This window comes from Bombina bombina, chromosome 10 (genome assembly GCF_027579735.1).
Source record: "Bombina bombina isolate aBomBom1 chromosome 10, aBomBom1.pri, whole genome shotgun sequence".
NCBI classification, from domain to species: domain Eukaryota; kingdom Metazoa; phylum Chordata; class Amphibia; order Anura; family Bombinatoridae; genus Bombina; species Bombina bombina.
The window spans coordinates 57721920-57741366 of record NC_069508.1 but is presented as its reverse complement, the minus strand read 5'-3'; the positions used below and the strand labels follow the sequence as shown (position 1 = coordinate 57741366).

The 19447-nt window shown below is 37.7% G+C and overlaps 1 protein-coding gene across 1 annotated transcript in view; it reads left to right on the top strand.

Annotated features, from left to right (window-relative positions):
* Positions 1-19447, top strand: part of ABCA4 (ATP binding cassette subfamily A member 4) — a 382609-nt gene that overhangs the window by 285240 nt on the left and 77922 nt on the right. The window contains exon 34 of the mRNA XM_053693132.1: positions 6743-6775. Within this exon, the coding sequence (XP_053549107.1) occupies positions 6743-6775 (33 nt within the window). The remainder of the gene's footprint in view (positions 1-6742; positions 6776-19447) is intronic.

The following is a 19447-nucleotide window of genomic DNA, read 5'->3' as shown; positions in this document are numbered from 1 at the left end:
TTTCTTGAACATCAGGCTCAGATCTGAGTTTGTGTAATTTTGGGAGGTCTTGGTGTCACTGGGTAGAGTTTGGAGACATGAGGCAGAGTGGATGGCCAAGGGAAGTCTAGGTAGTTTGGGGGTGTTCCAATGCATATTAGGGTATGGTTTGGAGATTGTGGGTGGGGCTTGGATGGCCCCACGTTTCTTAGACATAGAGGCATAGTGAGTGCAGTTAATGCTGTGGGAGGGTTGGTAGAACAGAGCACCCACTCTGTAACAGTCACACAAAATGCAGGATGGTTCTGCTCTCAGCACCATCACTTAGATCCAAATATAAGATAAAGGAACATTAAAGTAATCTTTTATATTAGTAAGCAAAAAACCCTTCTAAAAACAAAAAGGACTGGAACAGCGCTAAAAAATGTTTAACATAAATTAGGTCAAATCAAATTTAGTGCTGGTAAAAAATATTTAATGATAAAAATAAAATAAAAATCACAATTAGAAATGTAATTGAAACAATATAAAACAATTGTTGATACTTGCACTTTAAAAAGCCTTAGCATGTAAGTCTCTCTGCAGTTCAAACACAGAGTCACCCACTTTTTATATAAGGATACTTAGTGATATACAGAATAGAACGTTGACAAATTATTAGTAAATTATAATACTAGTAAATAACTAACTTAGGCCTCGCTTCCATTGAGTCGTAATTCAGTTTGCGTGCACTCGCAAACCGTTAAATATGCTGTCGAAAGCAATAGCGTTTAACGACTGTTTCCAATGGCGCGTTATACCTCAATATCGGCTGCCGGACTTCGGCTGCCGAAAAGATTTTCGCGTCCCATAGAAAGTAATAGAAGCCGTTAATCGATAAATTATACCAGGTTTCCATTGAAAGCGCTAACCGTTAATACACTGTCGGAGGCTGTCGATACATTGAGAAATATTACCCCCAGCTCAACTAGGTGTAAAGGAGGAAAAAAGAGCTTTTTGAGGCCTGTTTCTCATTGAAATAGCAAATCACAAAAATATTATGAGTGTTTCAATGTACAAATAACATTATATATGCTACATTTATTGGTCCTATGTATAGGAATATTTGCACCCATGTTGTCATAGAAATTTCAATATGTATGTGCATATAAAAATATATGCAAGCACCACAATTATGGAACGACCTCCCGCACACTTTCAAACCTTCCCCATGCCTAATATCCTTTAAGAGATCCCTCTCTACATATCTCAAAACAGAATGCACCTGTCATTGTTGATTATATATTTCCTACCGGTTCTATGTTAAATTTTTGTGCATATATGGTGTATTATAATTTTTTTTTATTTTATTGTACCCATTGTATCAATGCAATGTTTTGTGGACCCAGGACATACTTGAAAACCATAGAAATCTCAATGTATCTTTCCTGGTAAAATATTATAAAAATAAATAAAATATCTACCTATTCAAAATGAAACCTTTGCCCAGGGATGCTATATATAATCTCAATACATATAGAAAAATAATTCAAACGAAATAAGTTGTTTATCATGAAGATGAGTTTTATTATTACAGATTTACCCTCATTCAAATGTAATTTTCAATGTGAAAATCATATTTATTCAATACAAAACGATGACACATTAAAGTTATAATGTGTCATAGTACTAATATTTATAAAATATATGTAATGTCATGTCTGCTAAAGCAGATAATACATTTGCAATATTTAGACTATTAACCAAAATACATAAGTGCTTAATATGACATACTTCAAGAGATATGAAGTATTGTCTTTAACATGGAGTTATTGAAACAATTTAAAAGTGCATTGTGCATTGGTCCCAGGGAGAGTCTGTGTCTGTTCATATGATGTCAATTAAAATGTATTAATCACCTCTATATCATGGCAATCACATATATGTTGTGTATACACCAGTGCTTAAATATCATAAAGATACATTTATCTAATTATTCTAAATATTGAATAATAATCTTGACAAAAAGGAGTGCGTTAGTCATGATAGGTATATATTTCAGATATTACATTCCACATAGGACTATAATGAATGCAAGGTATTTGGCCATATCAACAGGAAGGAATATTTACTTTTCAACTCTTCTATAACTGTATAAGCCTTATTAGCTTCATCTGAAGGAGCAAACAACATATGCTTGTGGAATATAAATCATAACATTTACACATGTCACGTTGACCAATGTTAGATAGCATATACTGTATAAATTTCAGACACGTATCCCCAAGTATTCTTAAACGGCATAATATCCTCAATAAAAGGACACATACATTTATCAACAATTTACACCTGCATATTAATTGACATCATGTGAAATAAAAATGAATAAAGCTGTTAATGTTTTTGAAAATAAACAGCTATTAAAACAATTTTGAAATATATTTTCTAATTTTGATTAGAAAAATATATGCATATTTATGAGATGGAAATCACACTTAAGAAAGTGCTTCATAAAAAAATTAGATATTATATATCTTGAAAGAATTTAAAAAGAAAAATACTTCTTAATGCTTGCGGCGGGATTTGGCCTTTGGAGGAGAGGTACTTGGGATGGAAGTGTGGCGTCTTGGGCGACGCACACCAGCTGGCTGGGAGGCTAAAAGATGTGATTCAGGGTCCTGCAGGGAGATAACGGAGGATGCGAGTGAGGAGGGAGTTTGCGGCCTATCTGCAACCCTCTCCACTGCCTCTGCCAGGCGGACGAGTGCAGCATTATGTATGTCCATCTGGCTCTGTAGCCTCCTGAAATCCTGCTGCTGCTGGAGCCTAGTAAGTCTAAGCTCCCTGTGAATGAGCCTCAGTAGAGCATCCTGCTGGGACTGCGCGGGGATATTGGATTCCATGGGGGGCACTTGTGGCTGTATAGGTGTCTCCGGCACATATTCCTGGCTCTGTGTGAGGTTGTCGTCACTCAGTCTTGGGGACTGTGTGGGTGGCTCAATATCCAATTGAGGACAGACATTGGTGGGGGGTGGTGGTGATTGTTGTGGTGGTGGTAGTGGTGGCGGCATTTGTTGTGCCATGGGAGGGTGCTGAATGTGTTGTTGAGGTGGCATATAGTACATATGCTGCGGTGGAGGATGCATCTGCTGATGCTGTGGTGATGGAGGATGCATCTGCTGATGCTGTGGTGATGGAGGATGCATCTGCTGATGCTGTGGTGATGGAGGATGCATCTGCTGATGCTGTGGTGATGGAGGATGCATCTGCTGATGCTGTGGTGATGAAGGAGGCATCTGCCGATGCTGTGGTGGTGGAGGATGCATCTGATAATGCTGCGTTGGAGGATGCATCTGATAATGCTGCGTTGGAGGATGCATCTGATAATGCTGCGTTGGAGGATGCATCTGATAATGCTGCGTTGGAGGATGCATCTGATAATGCTGTGGTGGAGGATGCATCTGATAATGCTGTGGTGGTGGAGGCTGCATCTGATGATATGTCCTCCCAGATGAATATGGGGATGGGCCAGGAACATTTTCAACCTCATAGGCCAGTGGCTGTTGCTCATCTCCTTCAAGTATGCTGAGGTAGGAGTATCCAGCTTCAATAACATCCCCCTCCTCCTCCTCACTGAATTCCGGAACATCACTGGCCTCCGGTCTTGTTGAGGACTCATACTCATGTTCCAATTCTGAAAAATAAATTGTAATTATAAATTAATCTGATGAAACATCTAACATTTGAAAATCAATTTTATAGATATAGTTTTATATATATATATATATATATATATATATATATATATATATATATATATATATATATATATATATATATATATATATATATATATAATTTCTGTATGAACTTAAACATATTTAACCAGAGGTGTATATTTAAAGATTGTGCCTCTAAGCGACTCTTTGTATTACACATAGTCCATATATATGATATAGATAGAAAGAATTTAAATCTATACCCTTGCTTGTTTGAGCAGATAGCCACTCCAGAAATCAGGATGAATATATCCACTACAACTATGTTAAGATGCCATTAAAGGGGCAATGAAGTACAAATTAAACTTTCATGATTCAGACAGAGCATGCAAATTTAGTCAACATTTAATATTTTACTCCTATTATCATATTTCTTCCTTCTCTTGGTATCTTTATTTGAGAAGCAAGAATGTAAAGCTTAAGAGCCAGACAATATTTGTTTCAGAACCTGGGTTGCTGTTGCTTATTGGGTGGCTAAATGTAGCCACCAATCACGAGCGCTAGCCAGGGTTCTGAACAAAAAATGCAAAGTCTCCATAGCTTACATTCCTACTTTTTCAGAAAAAGATACCAAGAGAACAAAGAAATATCTATAATAGTAGTACATTAGAGAGTTGCTTAAAATTGCTGCTCTATCTGAATCATGAAATAAAAAAATTGGGTTTACTATCACTTTAAGTTACTGTGCAAATTAGACTTTGAACCATGTAAAACATTACTTGTACTAATCCTACCTAGGTATGTTTTCCACTGATGCTTGAACACAATTGATTACTAAACATATATAATATATGAACATTCTATATTCTGTATTACACATGTGTATGATTACATTTATATTTTAAAAAACAAAGCCGATATATATTTCTGATGTTAACATATATTTGTTAGAAATAAAACATTTATTACATATGATATTTAATATTCACCTTCATGGACCTCTTCAGCTGGCACTGATGTGTCCATTGTCCCCTTACATCCGTAAACAGATTCATCTGAGATGACATTGGCCATCATCTCCTCCCATGACCTTAGGTGTATCCTCTTGCTAGGACCACCACCTGTCCCACGTGCATATTTGGCCTGCTGTGCCAGCTTAGCTTTGGTTTCCCTCCTGCAGTCATGATAGCGGTGTTTAATGCTGGCAATAGAACGATTACGTCCTAAGCAGCTGACTGCCACTCGAATCTCCTCCCACAGCTTATTCCGGACAGCCGGCCTCAGGTTAGGGTTCTCCAGCTGAGCTGCCCTCTCCAAGTATGCCTCAACAAGAGCCTCCTTCTCCTCCTCAGAGTACCTCTCCTCTCTAAGCCTGCCCTTCACACCTGAAGGGCCAGCAGACACAGACTCTCCCTCCTGTGACTGGGGACCAGCCCTCTCTACCTCCTCTGTCCCTGCAGGCTGTGACAGGCTACCACCAGCCCCACCCCCAGTTGCCACAGTCTGCCCCACTTTCCCTTTTCTTTTTGTGCCTAGCTGAGGCTGACTCCTCCTCACTCCTCCCACCTCCATTCCTCTTCCACCCTCTCTCCTTCCCTCCTCTGCCAGGGTTTGAGGAAGGACAAATCCTCCACCCAAACCTCGGCCCCTATTCCTGCCCATACTACTCCCTACTTCCCCCCTCCCCCTCCCTCTATCCACCCTCACCACTGCCCTCCCCCTAGCCACCCCCTTCCCAACTCCACTAGGCCTATCCATCCCTTTCTCCTTCCTCCCTAACTCTAACCTAACACTAAAGTCCCTAGCTTACCTAACTACACTAAGTCACCTAACTAAACCCTATATTAAATAGCCCCAAAACTAACTACCTAACCTATCTAGACCCTAACTATCTCTATTCTATATCCCTCAAAATAAAAATAAAATGTGGGGGTGAAAATAAACAAAGGGATGTAAATGAAAAAGGAAAAACTAAGGAGGATTAGAACAAAATTATAGAAAAATAATAAGGGATGCAAATTAAGAAAGGGGTGAGCTATATAGTCAAATGAAACCAAAAATATGGGATGTTAAAAAAAAAAAAAAATAGGATGGGCAAAATGTATATATAAAAAAACAAGTTATATAGTGAGGAAGGGAAGGGTAGTCAAAGGGGGGATGGGAAGTGGAATAAGGGGATTAATGAAAGGAGTAATAAAGGAAGATGGGGATATGGGGGTTAATGAAAAAAAAAATGTGAATGTGTTTGTATGAAATAAAAGTGTGTATGTGTGTGTGTGTGTATTTGTGTGTATAAACTAATGTGTGTTAATTAACTAATGTATGGATGTGTGTGTGTGTGTTCCTAATATTATATGAGGCCTACAATAAGAATATATGGAAATCAAATATCAAACTCTCCACTAACTCTCAAACAACTCTCAAAAACCCAAAACTCCTACCAACGCAACTAGCTCCCGTGTCTTTCTCTCTAGAGGCGATCACAGGTAAAGAGCGCAGGCGCAAACCGTTATTCTTATAGACAGAGGTCGGGTTACCATGGCAATGCACTTGTTATGGCGCGCTTTTCGACAAATCCGACATCGGTTGGCAACGCAAACTTACGTACGGCCGAAAAGAGCGACTGCGCGCAACACGCTAATCTTTTCAATGGAAACCTGGTACTAAAATGGAGCCGTAAATTACCTTTAGCTGTCGTCCGCTTCGGTAGCTTACGGCTCCATTTTTAACGACTCAATGGAAGCGAGGCCTTACATGGCAATGATGCGAAAGTCAATATTAAAGAGTTTATTTATGACTTGATAAACCTAAAATTTAGGGACTAAATCTTACCTCCTTCGCCCACTTTTTGACTTATTATGCACTGGTATATACTAATATCAAAACTGACAACAGACAAAGATTTAAGATTTTCTTGTTTAGCACTCGATAAACTAACTTTAATTTTCACAATACTAAGTAGGCTATACAGTTGAACTGAGGAGTTCCTTATAGGGAGCTTCTCATTTTCTTCACTTGTATGCTTAAGTATTTGTTAATAATGTGATTTTTTTTGTTTGTTTTAGTTTGAAGAGCAAATACTGGGTGAATGAGCAAAGGTATGTATAAATCAAACACCTGTGTCATTTTGTTAAATAGTCTTATTTTACTTTTGGAAAAATAGTCTAAGGGGTCTATTTATCAAAGCGTCAACTGAAAATACGCTTGAATTCCGCGTCGTATTTGTCCCGAGATTGATCCGCCGTAGTTATCAAAGCATCAAGATCGGCAAATGTTGAAATTTGTGATGTAATATACGATCCCGCAATCTCAATCCGACTCAGATCGATGCTTGCGTCATTACAGATGTTTCGAATTCAGATTCGACTCTATTTAAACTTTTTCCAAATTTATCAAACATTTAAAAGGTATGCTTGTGTGTATTCCGACGCAGCATACCTAGTTTTCAATCCGCCACCCTTTAGGTCGTGGATGCCATAGAAGTCAATGGGAATCTGAAAACACAGAAAGCTTATGATCGAACCTCAGAAATGATAAAAATGAACAGTGCGCCAAAATACAGTGCTCTAAAATATAGTGCTCTACAATTCTTGACCATAGAGGTATAAAGTACAGTGCTAAAAACAATTATATATAGCCATCTATGTACTCTGTATAAATGTGCAAAATAAAAAGTCAAAGTTCAAAATGTCTTAGCTTGATATCACTGGGTGGATATCGCTAACACCTGGGTGTTCAGATTCCTCCCTCAGGCTCTGTCTGATGGTGGCTCGCGGCTTCTTCAAAACTTTTGCTGGTGTCCCAAAAGAAAGAAATCTGTAGAAATATGGAAAGGAAAAGAAGGCGCCACCATAGTGTACGGTCAGTGGATACAACCAGGCTACAGCTGCGCAAGAACAACTGATACTTACAAGCTCCTAGACACTTGAGAAGTGTCACAATCGCCTTCTGGAACTATTAGGAGTCGTCCAGCTAACTCACACCTCTGTCCTTGATTGCCCGTTCTCTGGGGTGTTCAGGTGGATGTCAGATAGCTTACTCTGCCGGTAGCAATCTGCTCGTACAGGATGCAGTCTTTCTGAAAGTGTAGCCAAACCCGGTCGGCTCTAATATGAAGTTTGACCCGTATTGTACTGTGAACAGCAAACTTCAAAAGGTATATAAAAATGCTGCAGCTAAATAAGATAAAGTTCGTGGATCCAACGTATTAAAAAAATTACTTTATTCAGTAATAAAACACAACGTTTCTCGGTCTTAGGTGACCGTTTCATCAGGTGTATAGTAACAACAGTGAAACCACGAACTTTTATTGCCGAGTTGTCGGCGTCTTCTGCTACTCAGTGCGCATGTGTGGAGGTGTGTCCGGACTTATTTTTTCTCATTCGGTAAACCGATGTGGTGTTTGGTTATTTTGGCGAATCAAATGTGTGGGTAAGTAAGGGTGTGTACTTACTATGGTGAATCAGTGATTCCAATATGCCACTGGCAAGCCCAAAAATAAACAAACAAAAATAAACGGGACTTATGACACGCAGTCAGCCCTAATAAGAAATAGAATTTAAAATTGGGCATTGAATATAAGTCCGGACTCACATTCACATATGATGCATATTATGCACACTGCATATATAGCCCATAAAAACGGGCTCGATGTTATCAGTATAATATATTATACATACTCAGATACAGCTAACTAGATCCATCCTTAAAATTTGCGATTAAAAACAAAACATTACATGATGAATAAAATCATTGGGACATGGATAAAATATAACAATCAGTTACAAATAGTACCTTACTGTTTGCACAGTGTACATTCAAATCGAGGATACATAAATCTAAAAGTATAGAGTCCTTGTGGACCTCGCAAGTGTTGCACTTAGAGCAACTGTAAACTCTAGGTACCCACTATTTCTGACAATATGTCCAGCATTGTGATCACAATGTATAAAAAATATATATATATATATATGGAGATACACAACAATAAAAATGAAGGAATTATATAAAACATGTACATATGATAAAAAGAATTATATAAAAAAAGGAGCTTGTAAATTACAAACTTAAATCGAAATACATATATATATATATATGTATATATAAACATACATACATACACGGATGTGTATGTATGTATGTTTTTATATATATATATATATATATATATATATATATATATATGTATTTCGATTTAAGTTTGTAATTTACAAGCTCCTTTTTTTATATAATTCTTTTTATCATATGTACATGTTTTATATAATTCCTTCATTTTTATTGTTGTGTATCTCCATATATATATATATATATATTTTTTATACATTGTGATCACAATGCTGGACATATTGTCAGAAATAGTGGGTACCTAGAGTTTACAGTTGCTCTAAGTGCAACACTTGCGAGGTCCACAAGGACTCTATACTTTTAGATTTATGTATCCTCGATTTGAATGTACACTGTGCAAACAGTAAGGTACTATTTGTAACTGATTGTTATATTTTATCCATGTCCCAATGATTTTATTCATCATGTAATGTTTTGTTTTTAATCGCAAATTTTAAGGATGGATCTAGTTAGCTGTATCTGAGTATGTATAATATATTATACTGATAACATCGAGCCCGTTTTTATGGGCTATATATGCAGTGTGCATAATATGCATCATATGTGAATGTGAGTCCGGACTTATATTCAATGCCCAATTTTAAATTCTATTTCTTATTAGGGCTGGCTGCGTGTCATAAGTCCCGTTTATTTTTGTTTGTTTATTTTTGGGCTTGCCAGTGGCATATTGGAATCACTGATTCGCCATAGTAAGTACACACCCTTACTTACCCACACATTTGATTCGCCAAAATAACCAAACACCACATCGGTTTACCCAATGAGAAAAAATAGGTCCGGACACACCTCCACACATGCGCACTGAGTAGCAGAAGACGCCGACAACTCGGCAATAAAAGTTCGTGGTTTCACTGTTGTTACTATACACCTGATGAAACGGTCACCTAAGACCGAGAAACGTTGTGTTTTATTACTGAATAAAGTAATTTTTTTAATACGTTGGATCCACGAACTTTATCTTATTTAGCTGCAGCATTTTTATATACCTTTTGAAGTTTGCTGTTCACAGTACAATACGGGTCAAACTTCATATTAGAGCCGACCGGGTTTGGCTACACTTTCAGAAAGACTGCATCCTGTACGAGCAGATTGCTACCGGCAGAGTAAGCTATCTGACATCCACCTGAACACCCCAGAGAACGGGCAATCAAGGACGGAGGTGTGAGTTAGCTGGACGACTCCTAATAGTTCCAGAAGGCGATTGTGACACTTCTCAAGTGTCTAGGAGCTTGTAAGTATCAGTTGTTCTTGCGCAGCTGTAGCCTGGTTGTATCCACTGACCGTACACTATGGTGGCGCCTTCTTTTCCTTTCCATATTTCTATGATCGAACCTGCAAGAGAATGAAGTATATTACATAATAAAAGTAAATTAGAAACTCTATTAAAATTGTATACCCTTTCTTAATCAAACAATATTATTGTTCCACATTTTGTGCACTAGTAGATATAGGGATAAAAATTAAAAATATATTACTACTTATGGATTATGTTACAAATTTGTCTCTCATTACAAAGCAAGGGGACAATATTTCTACAAATTTGTTGAAAAGTTTTGCCCCAAACTTGTCGCACTAATAGATATAGAGATAAAAATGAAATAAATACACAACATAATATAGCTAACTTCCTTTTTATTTTTTGGGAAAAATCTATGTGCACCAAGTTTAAGCCGGGTAATATAAGTCCAACTCTCCACTTCGCACCAATTTTGATGCAACACTTTTCGCACCAATTATGACACAAACTTCTAAACAACCCACACACTAATTAATTTTTCCACCACTTTTGATTGGAATATGCATAATCACATGATTTATGACATCAGCCAATATGTTTCAAATACACCTTATAAACTATTACTAACTAATCAAATTGCTCGATACTTGTGTCATTGATCACTCATCAGAACTTGTAAGTGACATTTGTTACATTATGTATTATACTTTCAAAGTATGCATATGTGAAATTAGTATTAAAGATAAACATTGATGCTGACATTAGGATACACAGTGTGATATTTTAGACAAGGATTTTAAAATTCGAATTGATGTTTGATTCAATATAATCTTAAACTGATAGCTCAAAGGAATAGCCCACCTAACTTTAAACTGTCATGATTCAGATACAGCAGAAATTAAAATCACCTCTTTACTGGCATGCTATTTTCAGTGTATTTCTTCCTTCTCTTGGATTTCTTTTTCAGTAAGAAATGTCATCTTATATGCCAGCCTATTTTATAACACATGTGAAGGGGTGTTTTTTAAAACTAGATTACAATCAGGAGGGGTTACACATGTACAGAGAGAAAACTGGCCTAGCTCTTAAAATATCCATTAATTGCAAATAAATACATATGATACCCTGATTAGGTTATATTTGGAATTATTCCTGCTCAGAATAATAATACATTTACACTATATACTTATAGTGTTATAAATAATCACAGAGATATGAAAGACAACATTGTTTAGTACAAAAAAAGGAATTTAGGGGCATGTAAATATGTTTGCAAAAGATTTCTGACATAACACATACACACACACACATTTATATATATACAAGTATGTGCAAAGATATATGTACAAATTCTAGCATTAATAATCATTTATAAAAAAAGAAATAAGATAAAAGCATATCATGACTTCTACAAATACAAATACACATTCATTTAGGTGAAAGTATCATATAACAGATTTTTTTGTATAACAAATCAATATAAAATAACTTTCTATGAGATATTGTTTGTTGAGGTATAAATGTAGCTATTTCTTGTACATTAACAGATGAAAAATAAAAAGATTAGCTTTAGAGAAATGTGCTTGTTCATGGACAGAAATGAAATGGTATAAATAAATATAAGAAAAACCCGAATAACCATGACATCGATGACTGCTAGTTAACACCAGTCCGTACTTGACGCGCGTGTTTTTGACGGCTTTTTTGATAAATAAGGAGATCGTATTCAGGTCCACGGCAGCGATATCTGGCTAGCGTTTTGACGCCGGCAAATGTACTGAGATTGACGCTTTGATAAATTGATCCCTAATTGTTTTGGATCTCCACTTAAATTGCAATAAAAATAATAAATAACTGGATACAAATTGAAAGCTCTCTCCTGGAGATCAGATCCATGAGAGACGTGGCGTGGCTGCCCAAGTCTCAAAGACCTCAGCTAGCATACCGAAATAACTATGTTAGAGCCACCTTAGAAGTGTGGGACCACGTGATAACACACTTTGCAGACATATCCACTTCTGTTTCCCCTCTCTCCCCACTATTGAATAATCAGACTTTCTTACAGAATTCCTTTTTCTCCCATGTGAACAAAGAGGAACATTTACACAACCTACCTATTTATCTACTAGTGGAATCAGGGAGGATTAAGGATAGATCAAAATTACAAGAGGAACTAGGGCCACCTTTTCATAACTGGTACTCATATCTTCAAATAAGACACGCGCTTTCAGAAAACGCATTTAAAGCTAATATATTTAGATCACTGACTACTTTCGAGAAACTATGTATAAACCCCGAGTGCAAAAAAGCCCACCTATCGCTAGCCTATAAATTACTAAGACGCAATTCCCCGGTTCAACACCCCTCTTTTATTATGAAATGGGAATCAGAGATGATAGATAACTTCACTGAGGAAGAGTGGAGAAATGGCTTCAGAATGACACACTCTGTCTCAACCTCCTTGTTCATATCTGAACTGAATTATAAAATACTCACCCGATGGTACTTAACACCCCAGCGCCTTAGATATATTTATCCCACTGCTTCACCAACCTGTTGGAGACGCTGTGGAGAACTGGGGACAATGACCCACATTTGGTGGGGGTGCCCCCTCTTATCAGAATTCTGGCAAAATATAGAGAGGTGTACTAATAAAATCTTAGGCTTAGAAATCACCTTGAACTCTAGAATTGTATTGCTTAACATGATCCCACCAATACACTGTCTGTATCGCACGAAACTCCTCAAATTGATGTTAGCCTGTGCAAAGAGACTGATACCCAGACAGTGGAAGACGCAAAACATTCCAACACACACACAATGGGTTGTAGAAGTAGGACACGTACTGAAACTAGAAAAACAACATTATTATTATGTGGGAAAACCAGACTCCTTCAATGATATGTTCTTTATTTGGGAACAAGGACTCTATAAACTAAAAGAAGACAGAGAAATCTAAAACACAAAATAAAGACAATCTAGAATTCTACCTTCATTTCTGAACTCTACATACCCCTCCAGCACCCTACCATTCCCTCCCCCCTGATCCTCTCCTTCCTCCCTCCCCCTCCCTACCCCACTGCCCTGTGTAAAGGAGACACTATTATAGGACAGCTTATCAGCAACCAAAGATTGATTGTATTCTCATTGAAATGTATGTTTTTCATGCAATTTTATTTTCAGGATATACCACAGCCTTCTATAAATATACCACTGATCATTATTTTCTGAAACTGCAATTATACACTGTTTCAAATGTTGAATGTAAACTTATCTTTTTTTTGTCATATGTATTGTGTTGAAACAAAAAATCAATAAAAACTATTGAATAAAAAAAAAAAAAAAAAAAAAAATAATAAATAACAACTCTAGTTCTATATGATGCCGCATGTTAGGATCCAGGGATCTCTCTGCATAACCACAAGTAATTATCTTGCCATACTTAGATTAATATCCCCAGAGTAAGGGATAAAGTGAGTTTAAAGATTACATTTGTAATACTCAGTTCAGTTTGATTATGTTGTCTGAGTTCAAGCATATGTATAAATCCAGTTCCATGTGAGTCTCTCCAGAACTAAATTTGGATACCACTGCTCTAAAAGTAGTAGATGTTTGTTGCATTGAAATCAATTACTTAAAGGGACACTGAACCCAATTTTTTTCTTTTGTGATTCAGATAGAGCATGCAATTTTAAGCAACTTTCTAATTTACTTCTATGATCAATCTTTCTTCGTTCTCTTGCTATCTATATTTGAAAAAGAAGGCATCTAAGCTTTTTTATTAGTTCAGAACTCTGGACAGCACTTTTTGATTGGTGGATGAATTTATTCACCAATCAGCAAGAAAAACCCAGGTTGTTCACCAAAAATGGGCCGGCATCTAAACTTACATTCTTGCATTTCAAATAAAGATACCAACGGCTAGATTTGCAGTTTGGCGGTAAAAGGGCTGTTAACGCTCCGCGGGTTTTTTTCTGGCCGCACCATAAATTTAACTCTGGTATCGAGAGTTCAAACAAATGCTGCGTTAGGCTCCAAAAAAGGAGCGTAGAGCATATTTAGCGCAAATGCAACTCTCGATACCAGAGTTGCTTACGGACGCGGCCGGCCTCAAAAACGTGCTCGTGCACGATTCTCCCATAGGAAACAATGGGGCTGTTTGAGCTGAAAAAAAACCTAACACCTGCAAAAAAGCAGCGTTCAGCTCCTAACGCAGCCCCATTGTTTCCTATGGGGAAACACTTCCTACGTCTGCACCTAACACTCTAACATGTACCCCGAGTCTAAACACCCCTAGCCTTACACTTATTAACCCCTAATCTGCCGCCCCCGCTATCGCTGACCCCTGCATTACACTTTTAACCCCTAATCTGCCGCTCCGTAAACCGCCGCCACCTACGTTATCCCTATGTACCCCTAATCTGCTGCCCTAACATCGCCGACCCCTATGTTATATTTATTAACCCCTAATCTGCCCCCCACAACGTCGCCGACACCTACCTACACTTATTAACCCCTAATCTGCCGAGCGGACCTGAGCGCTACTATAATAAAGTTATTAACCCCTAATCCGCCTCACTAACCCTATCATAAATAGTATTAACCCCTAATCTGCCCTCCCTAACATCGCCGACACCTACCTTCAATTATTAACCCCTAATCTGCCGACCGGAGCTCACCGCTATTCTAATAAATGTATTAACCCCTAAAGCTAAGTCTAACCCTAACACTAACACCCCCCTAAGTTAAATATAATTTTTATCTAACGAAATAAATTAACTCTTATTAAATAAATGATTCCTATTTAAAGCTAAATACTTACCTGTAAAATAAATCCTAATATAGCTACAATATAAATTACATTTATATTATAGCTATTTTAGGATTAATATTTATTTTACAGGTAACTTTGTATTTATTTTAACCAGGTACAATAGCTATTAAATAGTTAAGAACTATTTAATAGTTACCTAGTTAAAATAATTACAAATTTACCTGTAAAATAAATCCTAACCTAAGATATAATTAAACCTAACACTACCCTATCAATAAAATACTTAAATAAACTACCTACAATTACCTACAATTAACCTAACACTACACTATCAATAAATTAATTAAACACAATTGCTACAAATAAATACAATTAAATAAACTATCTAAAGTACAAAAAATAAAAAAGAACTAAGTTACAGAAAATAAAAAAATATTTACAAACATAAGAAAAATATTACAACAATTTTAAACTAATTACACCTACTCTAAGCCCCCTAATAAAATAACAAAGACCCCCAAAATAAAAAATTCCCTACCCTATTCTAAAATACAAAAATTACAAGCTCTTTTACCTTACCAGCCCTGAACAGGGCCCTTTGCGGGGCATGCCCCAAGAATTTCAGCTCTTTTGCCTGTAAAAAAAAACATACAATACCCCCCCCCCAACATTACAACCCACCACCCACATACCCCTAATCTAACCCAAACCCCCTTAAATAAACCTAACACTAATCCCCTGAAGATCTTCCTACCTTGTCTTCACCATCCAGGTATCACCGATCCGTCCTGGCTCCAAGATCTTCATCCAACCCAAGCGGGGGTTGGCGATCCATAATCCGGTGCTCCAAAGTCTTCCTCCTATCCGGCAAGAAGAGGACATCCGGACCGGCAAACATCTTCTCCAAGCGGCATCTTCTATGTTCTTCCATCCGATGACGACCGGCTCCATCTTGAAGACCTCCAGCGCGGATCCATCCTCTTCTTCCGACGACTAGACGACGAATGACGGTTCCTTTAAGGGACGTCATCCAAGATGGCGTCCCTCGAATTCCGATTGGCTGATAGGATTCTATCAGCCAATCGGAATTAAGGTAGGAATATTCTGATTGGCTGATGGAATCAGCCAATCAGAATCAAGTTCAATCCGATTGGCTGATCCAATCAGCCAATCAGATTGAGCTCGCATTCTATTGGCTGATCGGAACAGCCAATAGAATGCGAGCTCAATCTGATTGGCTGATTGGATCAGCCAATCGGATTGAACTTGATTCTGATTGGCTGATTCCATCAGCCAATCAGAATATTCCTACCTTAATTCCGATTGGCTGATAGAATCCTATCAGCCAATCGGAATTCGAGGGACGCCATCTTGGATGACGTCCCTTAAAGGAACCGTCATTCGTCGTCTAGTCGTCGGAAGAAGAGGATGGATCCGCGCTGGAGGTCTTCAAGATGGAGCCGGTCGTCATCGGATGGAAGAACATAGAAGATGCCGCTTGGAGAAGATGTTTGCCGGTCCGGATGTCCTCTTCTTGCCGGATAGGAGGAAGACTTTGGAGCACCGGATTATGGATCGCCAACCCCCGCTTGGGTTGGATGAAGATCTTGGAGCCAGGACGGATCGGTGATACCTGGATGGTGAAGACAAGGTAGGAAGATCTTCAGGGGATTAGTGTTAGGTTTATTTAAGGGGGTTTGGGTTAGATTAGGGGTATGTGGGTGGTGGGTTGTAATGTTGGGGGGGGGGTATTGTATGTTTTTTTTTACAGGCAAAAGAGCTGAAATTCTTGGGGCATGCCCCGCAAAGGGCCCTGTTCAGGGCTGGTAAGGTAAAAGAGCTTGTAATTTTTGTATTTTAGAATAGGGTAGGGAATTTTTTATTTTGGGGGTCTTTGTTATTTTATTAGGGGGCTTAGAGTAGGTGTAATTAGTTTAAAATTGTTGTAATATTTTTCTTATGTTTGTAAATATTTTTTTATTTTCTGTAACTTAGTTCTTTTTTATTTTTTGTACTTTAGATAGTTTATTTAATTGTATTTATTTGTAGCAATTGTGTTTAATTAATTTATTGATAGTGTAGTGTTAGGTTAATTGTAGGTAATTGTAGGTAGTTTATTTAATTATTTTATTGATAGGGTAGTGTTAGGTTTAATTATATCTTAGGTTAGGATTTATTTTACAGGTAAATTTGTAATTATTTTAACTAGGTAACTATTAAATAGTTCTTAACTATTTAATAGCTATTGTACCTGGTTAAAATAAATACAAAGTTACCTGTAAAATAAATATTAATCCTAAAATAGCTATAATATAAATGTAATTTATATTGTAGCTATATTAGGATTTATTTTACAGGTAAGTATTTAGCTTTAAATAGGAATCATTTATTTAATAAGAGTTAATTTATTTCGTTAGATAACAATTATATTTAACTTAGGGGGGTGTTAGTGTTAGGGTTAGACTTAGCTTTAGGGGTTAATACATTTATTAGAATAGCGGTGAGCTCCGGTCGGCAGATTAGGGGTTAATAATTGAAGGTAGGTGTCGGCGATGTTAGGGAGGGCAGATTAGGGGTTAATACTATTTATGATAGGGTTAGTGAGGCGGATTAGGGGTTAATAACTTTATTATAGTAGCGCTCAGGTCCGCTCGGCAGATTAGGGGTTAATAAGTGTAGGTAGGTGTCGGCGACGTTGTGGGGGGCAGATTAGGGGTTAATAAATATAACATAGGGGTCGGCGATGTTAGGGGCAGAAGATTAGGGGTACATAGGGATAACGTAGGTGGCGGCGCTTTGCGGTCGGAAGATTAGGGGTTAATTATTTTAAGTAGCTTGCGGCGACGTTGTGGGGGGCAAGTTAGGGGTTAATAAATATAATATAGGGGTCGGCGGGGTTAGGGGCAGCAGATTAGGGGTACATAAGTATAACGTAGGTGGCGGTCGGCAGATTAGGGGTTAAAAATTTTAATCGAGTGGCGGCGATGTGGGGGGACCTCGGTTTAGGGGTACATAGGTAGTTTATGGGTGTTAGTGTACTTTAGGGTACAGTAGTTAAGAGCTTTATAAACCGGCGTTAGCCAGAAAGCTCTTAACTCCTGCTTTTTTCAGGCGGCTGGAATCTTGTCGTTAGAGCTCTAACGCTCACTGCAGAAACGACTCTAAATACCAGCGTTAGAAAGATCCCATTGAAAAGATAGGCTACGCAAATGGCGTAGGGGGATCTGCGGTATGGAAAAGTCGCGGCTGTAAAGTGAGCGTTAGACCCTTTAATCACTGACTCCAAATACCAGCGGGCGGCCAAAACCAGCGTTAGGAGCCTCTAACGCTGGTTTTGACGGCTACCGCCGAACTCTAAATCTAGGCCCAAGAGAATTAAGAATATGTGATAATAGGAGTAAATTAGAAAGTTGCTTAACATTTCATGCTCTATCTGAATCACGGAAGAAAAAATTTGGGTTCAGTGTCCCTTTAAGTGTTCCTAAGCTATATGAGCATTTTGCCAGCAACAATTTGCTGTTTTCAGTTCATAGTAGAAATGCAAGGCCATCTAGACTCTTAACCCTAGAACAGAAATTTGTATAAAGACTACATTTTGAGGAGTTTCATTGTAACATTATTTTCTGCTGGACACAGACTCTAAACATATTCCTTTTTGTTTTGGGGTGGTTTGGTGGCATGTCACCAAGCCGCTACAGCTACTTGTATTGGGGTCTAATGATTGGGGCGTGTACAGTCTTTCCACGTTTCACATTGGGACTATCTAGTTTAGTAGGAGGGTTCATATAACTCCTGGCTTCCAATAACTTCTCGCTTTTACCCTGCTCTACTGAACATTTCAGAGAAAAACTTGCCCAAAGTAAGAATTTTTAGCATTTAAGCAGAGATAGAGCCTTTGTTTTTTTAATTTATCTATGATATATATATATAGAGTAAAAGAACGAGTGCACTCGCCAGGACTTTTCAGAAATTTATTCCAAATGTGTGAACGTTTTCGGGGGTTTAGCCCCTTCCTCAGACATACAAATTAACAATGTGAATAAACCCACACCAGACACCCTTATGTAAGGTAGACCACCCAATCATTCGCTCTCCAGAGTAAGGTGCCACCCACATGATGATGTCACCCCTCCAGCAACGAATGAGAGTGGCCCAATTACAATTATAATGTGAAGCAGCATGATATTGGAATGTATACAAACAGATGTAGAAAAACAAAAAAGCAAAAAAGCATAGGTAAATTAGTTAAACACTAACATCTTTGGATTTTATGTATTTTCCCTTGTCTGCCCATTTTTCATCTGACTTACTCTATTAGGTGCTGACCTGTTCTACTTATGTGTTTAACTAATTTACCTATGTGTTTACGTGTTTATTTTACAAACATTCCTTTCTGCTTTTTTGCTTATGTGTTTATTTTTTAAACTAACAAAGATGTTAGTGTTTAACTAATTTACCTATGCTTTTTTGCTTTTTTGTTTTTCTACATCTGTTTGTATACATTCCAATATCCTGCTGCTTCACATTATAATTGTAATTGGGCCACTCTCATTCGTTGCTGGAGGGGTGACATCATCATGTGGGTGGCACCTTACTCTGGAGAGCGAATGATTGGGTGGTCTACCTTACATAAGG